The 12,258-nt window shown below is 47.1% G+C and overlaps 1 protein-coding gene across 1 annotated transcript in view; it reads right to left on the reverse strand.

Moving 5' to 3' along the window:
• The window catches only part of Mgat4d (MGAT4 family member D), a 36,535-nt gene extending 30,966 nt beyond the window's left edge, over window positions 1–5,569 (reverse strand). The window contains exons 1-2 of the mRNA XM_032888047.1: window positions 5,252–5,569; window positions 193–348 (exon numbers count right to left, since the gene is read on the reverse strand). Of these exons, the coding sequence (XP_032743938.1) occupies window positions 193–348; window positions 5,252–5,345 (250 nt within the window). The 5' untranslated portion in view covers window positions 5,346–5,569. The remainder of the gene's footprint in view (window positions 1–192; window positions 349–5,251) is intronic.
• Window positions 5,570–12,258: the final 6,689 nt, after the last annotated feature.

Here is a 12,258-nt window from a genome sequence, read left to right on the forward strand (position 1 = left end):
AGGATCACGGTGGAGATGAGGAAAGCGATCACCCATGTGTCTTGCCTGAGTTCTGCATGTCTCAAAATGAAACAGCCAGTGTTAGTTTGATTGTCTAATGGGGAAAAGTGACCTAGAGTCAGATGCACTAAGTCTACGCCTCCAAGTTTATGTAAATGGATGAGCGTTCACAAAGACAAAACCAGCACGCACGGATGCTTCCTGACGGCTTCGCGGGGGCCACTTTATGCTTCAGTTGATGCAGGACTTTCACTAGATTTTGGTGATTATTTTCACTTTTGTTTTTTAAACGTAGCATAGTTTCCTTGAACTCCAAAACGTGGTTTCTGCAGTTAATTAGCTGATTATCTGCAAAGGGAACAGAAATAAATAGTTTATGCATGTAGCAGGTAAAATGATGTTTGCAGACCACAAAGGTGCTGCGTATAGCACGACATGTGGGTTTACGTATAGGGCCCTATGGATGACAGTGTATGTATTTGGCACTATATGTGGGGCTGTACACATATGGCACTTTTTTAAAATAATAAACTGTAACCCAAACCTGAAGGAGAGCCTTCCTCCTCTAAGTTGCTTTTGGTAGTGCCTAAGCACAGCTACAGCCATCAAACTAAGCCAGAACCATGAAGCTGAGGTATTCGTATCACGGTTTCTTTTCCTCCGATCATTTCTAGCCATCAGTACAGATTTGGGGAAAAGAACACCAGGTGTCATCAGGGCAGAGTCAACACGACCAGGCATGTGCTCTTTCTAGACCCTGTGCTTAAAAATGGGACTCCAGGGTGTGACCAACAATTTCCCTTCCTCTTTGTAGCAGTCCCTCCGGGCTATTGTAAATATGGGTGACTCACACTGGGCCATCAGCTGAGGACCATACCCGGGTCAGAGGGTCAGTTTGAAAGGTGTTCAGAGCCACCGGTGAAGCTAGAGAAGAGGTTCTCTTGGGAACCTCTTTATCTTTTCTTCCACACTGTTAATTGGCCTTTTTATTGTTTTTTTTTTTTAATTGATGGTCCCTTACTGGTCCTGCTTCCATGAATGGCCAAGATGAAGGGAAAGGGGAGGGCAAACAGCTGGTGCAGAGAGGGCCATTTCTAGATCTCATTCACACACAGGACTAAACAGACAAGCACAGAGTCACTACTGTGGTTGGAAGTTGGCAGCATGGAATGGGGAGGACTGAGGAATAGGGGTGTGTCGTTAAAATATAGGCTCCCCTATTAAAAAAACCTATTCATCTTCACGGGCAAGGTATGGTGTGCACCCCTCTGAACCCAGCACTCGGGAGGCAGAGGCAGGGGGATCTTTGTGAGGTGAGTCCAAGCCAGCCTGGTTTCTACATGCTGAGGCCTTGTCTTCAACAACCATCGCTGAGCGCTTAATGTCTCCAATATATGATCCAGGTGTAGATGATAGTGCGTGACTCTGTTCCTCATGTAGCACTACACACCAGGGAGGTGATTCACTGAGTGGTTTGTTATACGGATTTCAGTGATAAAGAAAACAATGCCCCCTTTTCTTTCTGTCTTTCTTTCTTCCTGTCTTTTCCTTCCTCCCTCCCTCCTTCCCTCCCCCCCTCTCTCTTCTTAAGATTGGCATGATGGCTCAGCAAGTAGGGAGAGTTCTTTAGACTGTGAGTGTAAGAACAAGACAATTGGGGTTTGAGTTTACGGAATTCCTTATATCTGAAACAATGACTTCCCTCAGCTCTTACACAGACAGATGAATGAACCAAATGGATTAATCAGTGTTTAAAACTGATCTTTAGCACCTTTTAAAAAAATTGACAGAATTTTTATTTTATTTTTCCATTTATTTATATATTCATTCATTTATTCATCCATCCATGCATTCATTTTACATCCTGATCACAGAACCCCTCCCCCTCACAGAGGCCCTGCCCCCTTCCATTAGGGTCAATTGTGACTTAGTTAAAAAGAACTAGATCGCCAGATAAACCTCCAGTGGTTTATCTCATTTCGTGGGTATGGTCTGAGGCGTGGCCACGGTGTGCTCTGTATGTGAGCAGGGTTTCCTGAATAATGGTCTGTCTGTGCACTAACGAATCTTGTGTTGGGGTTGCTACCTCTCGGGTGACGCAAGCCACCTGGTACAGTCCCCGACGGACCAACCTGGCACACTCGAAAGGAGAGTTTTCTCCCGAGAGAGCTCTAGTCACAGAAAGAGGCACACAGAAGTGTTCCCAGACATAAATGAGATTCAGCCCTTCTCGCATGGGTGTGACCCAGGTGTCCCCACTATGTTTCAAATGCTCGAGTTGCTTGTACGCTCACTCAAGCATTGAGTATGGACAATGTGATATAAAATCAATGTGATTATAAGCATTGATCTGAGCATCGCTGTGCTGCTGTGAAAACAAAACCCAGTCCATGCATGGAATGGACTAAGTGTCTTTTGGGTTTTTTGTTTGTTTGTTTGTTTGCTTTTTTCTTTTTTGTGGGAGGGATGGGGAAAAGGGGTTGACACAGACTCTGTCTATGTAGTCCTGGTTGTTCCAGAACTCTGTAGACCAGCCTGGCCTTGAACCTCTAACTCACAGAGATCTGCCTGCCTTTTCCTTCTGAGTACTCCAATCAAAGGTATCCACTCCTATGCCTGGCTAGTGATTTCTATCTATTAAAAACAAATTAAAAACTATTGAAAAAGAAAACACTCCAAGGGGCTGGCAGAATGGCAGGAACAGCCCTTGCCACCAAGCCTGATGACCTGAGTCTAACCCCTGAAACCTACACGGCATAGGAAGAGAACTGACTCTCAAAAGTTCTCTGATTTCCACTCCCTGCCTCCCCAGTAAAGATAAATACAAAAGGTTAAATAAATGGCCCCTGGGCTGGGACCTCAGCTCAGTAGTAGATGCCTTGCCTAGAATGATAAACTTAAAAATGCAAAAGCCTCCTGTTAGGGTCCTGAGTATCAGTGATTCTCACTTCCGTAACAGGGGTACAAATTACGCTCAGATTTTAAAAGTTGGATAAAACTAAGTGTGGGAACATACTGTCAGCACCCTGGAGGCAGAAGCAGGAGACTGTTCTAGCAAGACTGTCTCAAACAGGAAAAAGAGGGGGATCCATCTCTGTTTGTTTACATTTTCTCATAACCTCATTTTAAAGGAGAAAATGAAAGAGATTTTACATTTCAATGGATTCATTATATCCAGATGAGGTTTCAATATCGAGGATAATCGATGGGATATCTATTCCTTTTTAGATAAGTCTCAGCTGTGTGTGTGTGTGTGTGTGTGTGTGTGTGTGTGAGAGAGAGAGAGAGTTGTGTGAGTGTGTGTGAGTGTATGTGTGAGTGTGTGTGTAAGAGTGTGTGTGTGAGAGAGTATGTGAGTGTGTGAGTGTGTGTGTATGTGTGAGTGTGTGTGTGAGAGTGTGAATGTGTGTGAGAGTATGTGAGTGTGTGTGTGTGAGAGAGTATGTATGTGTGTGAGAGAGAGTATGTGAGTGTGTGTGTTTGAGTGTGTGTGAGTGTGTGTATGTAAGTGTGAGAGAGTATATATGGGTATGTGTGTGTTGAGTGTGTAACTGTGTGTATGTGTGTGTATGTGTGAGTGTGTATGTGTTTCTTACCTCACATTGTCACTATTCAGATGCTGAAAATGGATGACAGACACCTCCACACCCAAACCCGCAAGCTCTGCTTGGCAGAGAGGTAGTCCACAGGACTTCAGACATTTAATGTAAACGGGAACTACTTAAGGTTAAAGGACAAGTGGGGGTCTCAGTCTCACTGGCAGCAGGTCACACTGCAGGATCATGGGGCTGCAGTGCCAGACAGACAGAGCCTCCGCCATCGCTTGTGAAGTTGTTGGGGAAGGTGTGTCTTAAGCCTTTCACCCCAGCCTTGGCCACATCAAGGAAGGAATGGTCAGCTGGGAGACCCCAGCAAGACCCTAATGTAGCCACAAACAACCCCAGCAAAGAGCCAACATTGGGTATCTGCCACAGAAGCATCACTCAGAGAAACCAACCCACCGGGAGCCCCCACCCCAAGCTCTTCCCACGTTTATCCGCAGGGAAGCACCGCAAAGGTACAGAGGGTATTTGCCGAAGGTGGCACAGTGGTGCCTCTCCATCAGAGGTCGTCTGCCATGTGATCTCATCCTCCATGCGCCACCAAGGGGCTTCAGCTTCTCCCCTCCTTGGACGATGGGGCATTCTACCCTGTGCCGCCTCCCTAAGTTCGGTCCAGCTGGAGCCCGGGGTACTGTCCTCTTCTGTCGCCACCAACATTCGAGCTCGTGCTGCAGTCCTAAGCTTCGGCTAGATTTGTTTCCCCCCCATAAGCATTGTGGAAACTCCATGGAAAGGGGGATTTTCTGTCCCTGTCCTCTTGATCTGTTACAACAGGACAGCTACTGATTCACTCACTCATTTACCCTATCAGTTATTTAAAAAAAAAAAATGGAGTGTTTGTTCTATGCCATACAATTTTTTTTCTGGACACTAGGTTCACATCAGGCAACAAAATAGACAATAACAGAGAAGCAGCCTCCTCCTCCTCCCCCCCTCCTCCTCCTCCTCCTCCTCCTCCTCCTCCTCCTCCTTCTCCTCCCCTCCTCCCTCCTCCTCCTTCTCCTCCCCCCTTCCTCCTCCTCGAAAAAATATTCTCGTACAAATCTATTATTAATCCCACGAACTTACAGAAAAACCAAAAGGCTATCTGCCCTTCTTGTTTTTTTAGACAGGGTCTTACTATGTAGCTCTCTGGCTGGCCTGGAACTCACAAAGATCTGCCTGCTTTTGCCTCCTGGGTGCCCAAATCAAACATAAGCTAATTTGTATAGGGAGAAAAGACTGGATACTAGATCTGGCTTTCTGTAAGTGCTCTCAAATTCTCTGAAAATATTTAAAACTGTTGAGAAAGGAGGAAGAAAGTCCTGGAGCTCTTGTGATGTATGGACGAGACCTGGAGGAAGGATGAGCAGGAGAGGAGAGGGGCAGTTTTGGAGGGACCCGAGAGCGCGAGGCCAGCCAGCCGATTCAGCGCGTGTCCGCATCCCACGGTGTCTGTGAGGGCGGGTTACAGCCCAACCGCCACCGGACGTGGGTGTGTGCACTGCCCCGGGGCAGGGGACTGCCAGGGTCTCCCTTGTTTCCTTTTCTTCGGTCTTACAGCCACAACGCCTCCCACTGGTGATGGGGCTCCGGAGAGGCAGGACGGAGAGCACCCCCATTTCCCTCGCTCCCCCACTACCGCCCCACCCCACCCCACCCCCACTTACTGGTTTGGTTCATCCTGGAGATGCAGAAACACGAGAAGCCAAAGAGCAGGACAGCAACGAGAGCGAAGAGCAAGTTAACGTTCTTGGTCTTCATTGCGCTGGCGTCAGAGCCAGTGGAGGTGAACAGGCGTCACCGCCAACTCCAGGCTTCACACCTAGGCTGTCCAGGCACAGCGCCTGCGTCCTGGACCCCACGTGCTTGCTCCCCCTCCCATAGGGCCGTTGCCACAGTCCCTAGCACTTTCGCCCAGTCACATCGTGGTCCCCTCTTGAGCGCGCTTTACAATCCTCTGGCAAGGACGTGAAAAACTGTGGGTAAGCCCTGGGCTGCTTGGCCCTGACCAGACGCTGTCAGCTTATTTTCCTGCGAGAATTCATCAGATTCTGATTCAAAGGTGTGAAACACATGGCACAGCTCCTTTATCCGTGTTTCCCGTTTGGCCTTTACACTCTTTTCTCTCTTGGAGACTCAGGGGCAGTGTTTGGGTGATGCACAATCTCTCTTCTGCCAAGGCACCCAGTTTCTGGCCCCTTTGAGAGCTTTAAAAGATTAGGACACCCACCTGCTTGAGAATGTGGCGCTGAATACTAATGGGCAGGAGTTGAGTGGGGAGAGCCTAGGAGAGGGAGGCAAAGATAGCTGACAGCTACTTCACCTTTCTGCTCCTCCAGCCCCGCCCCCACCCCGTTTCCCAGGGGTTTGCTGAGCATGCTTGGAAGCCGCAAGGCAAGCAAACCATGCTGAGACAGACAGACACACAAACCCACTTGCTAGGCTCTGAAGCAATGGAGAAAGTCCTTACTATAAAGAACCGAGAGAAGAAAGGTATCATCAGAAGAACATCATGGTGGCTTCTCTGTGTTGATTGGAGCACCAACTAATTGGTTTTCATAGCCTTTTGCTTGCAAGTCTCACCTCAGTACGGCTAAGCCTCTCCTTCAAGCTCTATATTGCCAGAGCCCCTCAGTTTTATCAAGGGCTTTAGGCCCATCTGACTGCTGTTAACACCCATCGATTATAAAATGTTTACAGTCCTTCTTAGGGACATATTTCTAGACCCCCTGCTTCTGTGGTAGCTGCTCTGACACCCACGTTGCTATGGTGACATCCGACTGGTGTCATCCTCAGCTGTCCACACTTCATCCGATAAGATGGCTTTCCTAGAGCACTATCTGCCTATCACTCCTGCTTAGTAGCTCCCATCTTCCTGTCTTCCTGTCTTCCTGGTCGTCATTGTAAATTACAACACAGAGCAACACCAAACTGCCAGCATCTGACATGAGCTCAGGCTCCCAGGTCATGGCTTACCACGGGTTACTCAGTTTTCAGGAGAAAGGGCTGAGGGCCCTAAGATCAAGTGGAGTACAGCTACATTCCAACCACATGCGTGGGGTCCAGGAAGGAGTGAGTTAGTCGTTCCTGGTCAGGCCACATGATAGGAAGTGATGTGTGTTATATTTCCCTAACACACACACACACACACACACACACACACACCTCACACACGTACACACACTTTACACATCACATCACACACATACACACACACACACATAACCTCACACACACATCACATACATACACCTCACACACCTCACACACACACACCTCACACGCATCACACACACGCACGTACACAAACTTCACACATCACACACACCCACACACCACACAACATATGCACATCACACAAACATCTCATACACATCACACATCACACACATCACACATACCTCACACACACATCACACACACAAACCTCACACATCACATTACACACATCACACACATGACACACATGACACACACACATGACACATGCCTACACACACACCACACACATGCATCACACACACATTACATCACACACACATCACACACAATTTTCAATAGTCTGGTGACTTGATCAGCAATTTTCTGGGTCCCCCAAATGAACTATCAATCTGAAAAAGTTTGTCTGGTGGGAAAGAGAGAATTTGATCAGAGCACCATTGCCTGCTTTACTCTGACCCCTAGCACCCACGAGTGCTTGGGAAAATGTTTTCCACTTACCAGCCCTGAGGTGTGGGCAAAGTGTGCTTTCGCCTAGGTGAACCAGCATCTCTCACAGCCTGATACTCTATTTCCAGTGATGTGTTCTGTCATCAGTTGGACAGCTTATTCCCTAGGTACACATCTAGCTGGGATTCTCTGGTTTTGAGAGAAGGCAAACGAATGGCTGTGTACAGGCCCTGAGAGTACATTGTAGTGAGGTATTCAGGAGAGCCAGGCTGTTACGCAAAACACTATTCTAAGACCTCCACTGTGCTGTAAGCTCGGGCTTTAGCCCAAGATGAACTAAGGGTTAAACTTCCTAGAGTCCTCTTGGGGATTACATAGTAATCCCATATGTTCACGGGGACTTATATTTAGATCTCTGTGCACAGGAGCTCTCCACAGGGTTCACATTAATCAGGTTCTTACTATACTGATTTCTTACTTCTTTGTCCTGGGCTTGGGTAAGGGTCAAATATATCTACTAAAAGTAACTAGCTGCCTGGGCAGTTACATTAAGAGGTCTCCAGGTAATCAGTTTGGAATTATGTTTACCTTTCAAAAGAATCTTGTTTTCACCCCGGTCATCTGTGTGAGTTCCTGTATCGGTCCCTTGAAAACCCTACCTGGTCTCCCAAGAGCACACCTCTCGCCCTATGGTATTCAGAGCACTCAAGATTTACATATTCTTGTCAACAAGGAATGTCGGTTACAGCCCACGACTCTGTAAACGTTTAAAGGTTGCCCAGGACAAAGTAGTAAGAAATCCCTCCACTCTCAATGGGTTCGGCCCATTATGTGCAACTGGGTTTTTAATTACCCAACAGGCAAAGGGTGGCAGGTTTTTATGCTTGTATTACTATAACGCAAGGATTCTTATGGATAAACCAAGACACTTGTTCTGTCTTGGTGGAAAGTGCATTGAGGTTTTAGGTCCAGGTTCCGTGACCACTGAGCAGCAGAAGCCAGTGAGAATTCGTCCTTGAAAAAAGATGGAATACCTGTTCGGTTTATCTGTCACAATTCCTCAGAGACGCCTCTCACGAGATGAATTATGGAGGTTTTGTCGTATAGCTTCCTATTTATAGCAGCATCTTTTTGATGTTTCTAGTGACATAACAGGCAATTCCTATTGTAGTATGGTTTTCTACTCTTAAGATAGAGGGTATGTTCTTGTGAGAGGACTCGATAGCATGCAGGCTAACGTTTTCTCTGTGAGGAACTTTTAAAGCACAAATATGCCAATGACTGCCACAAGGTGGCAGTATTATGTTTCAGCCAAAACATTTGAATGAGCGAAGAAAATTTCAAAATCCTTTGAATGTGCTGGAACTGTAGGCTCCTATAACACATTTAAATCACTGACCGTATACATTTCCATAGCTTGTCAAACAGATTCTTCTTAAAAAAATTTTTTATTGATTCTTTGTGAGTTTCACATCAGACACCCCAGTCCCACTAATTTTCCCAGTTCCCTCCACTCTTGCAACCTCCACCCCACCCCACCCCACCCCCCCAAAAAAAACAAAGAAATAAACTAAACAGCATAGGAAACGTCTCATGGTGGAAGCTGTAAGCTGTAGTGTGTCCCTCAGTGTATCCCTCTGTCCACACATCTTCACTTGCGAATGTTCATTGCAATGAGTCATTGATCCGGTCTGAGATCTCTGGCTTCTCTGACACCACCGATATTGGATCCTCACAGGGATTCTTCCTGGTTATCCTGTTGTTGTTGTTCTGTGCATGGAGATCTGCAGCTTTGGGTCAGCAGGATCTGCCCTTTCACATGCTCCAACTTAAAGACCTGGATCTGGATGTGGGTAGTGGGTGGGCTGGTCAGCACACAGCTCTCCCTTATTTGCACCACCAAGGAGAACTCTCCACACTGTTCAGCTAGGCCACCCCATGAAGCAGAAGGCAGGGTGAGCTCTCCTCTCCTGCCCTTGGGCTGGCTCACCTGCACCCACACCACCAGAGGCAGTTCCACTGTGCTGCCCAGTTGAGGCACAGGGCCCACTTTGCCAAGTGCTGCAGCCTGTGAAGGGCCGGGCCAGTTCTCCTGCTCTCACACCCTTGGACTGGCTCACTCGTGCCTTTGCCATCAGGGCCAGCCCCACTGTGTTGCCTAGGACAGATGCAGAGCCCACTCTCCTACCAGTGAGAGACAGGGCCAGCTCTCCCAACCACCACAGGCGAGTGGGGAGTTGGGGAAGGGGATCACCCCACACCCACTCCACCTCATGGCACATGAGTGGTGGGGCCAGCTCTCTTGTGCTCACACCCTCAGCCAGATTTACCGTGCTTCCCAGGTGTCTTAGACACCATGACCAAGGCAACACTTGTAAAGAAAACATTTAATTGAGGCTGGCTTACACTCTCAGAGATTCAGTCCATTATCCTCATTGTGGGAAGCATGGTGACATTGAGCCATCTCTCCAGCCCACAACTATAACTCCAGTTCCAGGGGATCTGATGCCTTCTTCTGGCTTCTATGTGCACCAGGCATGCTTGTGGTTCACAGACAGACATGCAGACAGAACACTAATACACATAAAATAAAAAATTTAAAGTTATAAAATCCTCGCCTGTGCTAAATAAATAGGCCCTCTCTGCTCTGAATTTGGCATCTGTGGCTTCAAAGAAATGTGGATAGAAAACCTTTGGGAAGATGACACCTGGACAGTATAGACTTTTGCTGCATGGCTAAAACAACTCGGTATAAAATTTACATACTACATATTTGCGTTCTTCTAGGAGTAATGAGATCTGTAAAGGTCACTCATGGTGCAGTAATATAAGCTGCAGGTGGCAGGTGTCTGTGCATCACACGATTTTACATCAAAGACTTGAGTGTCTGTGGACTTTGGTTCTAGGGCCAACCCCTCATAAATACCCAGAGATGGGACCATCCTGAGTCATGCACGAGGGCATGGTGCTGCTTGAGCCACAATGAGTAGATGGTAAGTAGTCAGGTCAAGCAGCTCTCACCTTTCAGCAGTCTCTCCAATCCAGTCTTAGAGGTTTTTTTAATCTTAAGAAATGGAGATAGAGCAGTGTGACTAAGAATTATCATCAAGGGCTGGGAAGATGACTCATGGGTGCTCATCATGTCAGCAGGGATACCCGAGGTTCCACCCCCAACAGGGATACTGGAGGTTACACCCCAACAACTATGCAAATCCCAGTGCATCAGCATGCACTTTACAGTCCCACACCTTGGGTGGAATATGAAGATCCCTACGGCATGCAGACCAGCCAGGCTATCTACACCAGGAAACCCATGTTTGGTTAGAGACCTCATCTCAAGAAATAATATGGAAGAACAACTGAGGAAGATACACACACACACACACACACACACACACACACAGAGTAACCAGACTTTATTATAATGCAGTCTTTGGTTTTCTTTTATGTATCTGAAGAGCACATGGTTTAATAGGAGACCTAGGGAGCAGATAAAGAAGGCCCCATTTTCTCCTGGGAGGCAGAATCTCATCTCAGTGCGTCACTACTTCTTAGGTGGCTCCACAGAGAAAGCCAGCCACAGAGCATGTGATAAGCACCTTTTCCTGGGGGTAGGGAGAATTTAATATATTAATATATACTATAATAGCTGCAAAAGGAAACAAAAACCTGGCTGAGCAAAATTCCTTGGCAGAAGGAAACTGGCAGCCAGGGCTGCCTCAGGGAAGGAGGTAGCCAAGATCCAGGGGCAACCAGAACCAGAAAGAGATTTCATTTCCCTACTCTAACAGAGGGCTGTGTACTTGACTGTGAACTTTTGCTGGGCTCTGGACTCATCTCTCCCCCCATTAGATTTGATAACTCTTCCTTGACCGATTCTGAATTCTAATTCTTCCACTTTTGGGGCATACTCATTTTCAAGATTTGCCAATAAGGGCCTGCTTGGTAACCTATACGTTTGGACATTCAGAAGCTGAGAGACAGAACAGCTTTCTGCAGGAGCATATAGAAGGAAAGCTGTCTCCATCACTCCCAGGGGATGGATTCTTTGGAGGATCCCTTGAGTCTCCTCTAGGATATGACCAGCAGCTGAGGCAGAGCAATTCATTCCTCCAAGAGTATGCAATCTGGCTAAGAAAGGGATCATCTCTGCAGCTGCTTCCAACCTCGGTCCCACTGTTTCTGACACCTACTCTGCTGGAGACTTCCGGATCTGCAGCCTCAGAGCCTCGAGGCCTCAGGCCTTGCCATCCTGCTGGAGCTGAATACTTTCAGGAGCTGTGAAAGCCCTACGGAGAATTCAGATGTCTCTGAATAGTAAAATCCTTCCCGGCAATCTGTTTAGTTTTTATCTTGCACAGGCTGTTAATCCCAGAGTGACAATAATGTGTCTTTGCTGTCAGCCCACTCCATTCTTAGAGGAGGGCTGGGCAAGAATTTGATTGGAGATAGGACGGAAATGGTCTCCGCCAAACATTTCACGTCTATGGGGCAAAGGTGGTGGTTTATTCTTCTGTCCTTCCATAAGTAGAATCTACCTTTAAAATGGAAGAGCCTGTACTGCTCATGTAATATGACCTAACAAGGAGATGGATGGGGCATCGACAAACACTGGCTTAAATATTTCTGGAAGTGTAAGGAACTAATAGTGGTTGGTCCTGACAAGGGGAATCTCTCTCTCTCTCTCTCCATCCATCTAGCTATGTACGTTTTTAGACAGAACCTTAAGTAGCCTTGAACTGCAGATCTCCCTGTCCACATCATCCACCGGCTGGGATTACAGGCAAGCATTAACATGTACAGGAATTTCCTTTGTTTCATTTTATTTCTAACATCCTTTGTGTTTATATTCAGCCTTCTCTCCACTTGGCTCTTTCTTTGCCAACCCACCAATCCCCTTATTGTCCCATCAGCATTTTCAAAAGGTCCCTAACCCAAGATCTCTACACTTATTGTCACATGGATCAGTCTTCCTCCCGAATCTGTCACAGCATATTCCCTCACC

The sequence above is a fragment of the Rattus rattus genome, chromosome 17 (genome assembly GCF_011064425.1).
Source record: "Rattus rattus isolate New Zealand chromosome 17, Rrattus_CSIRO_v1, whole genome shotgun sequence".
Taxonomy (NCBI): domain Eukaryota; kingdom Metazoa; phylum Chordata; class Mammalia; order Rodentia; family Muridae; genus Rattus; species Rattus rattus.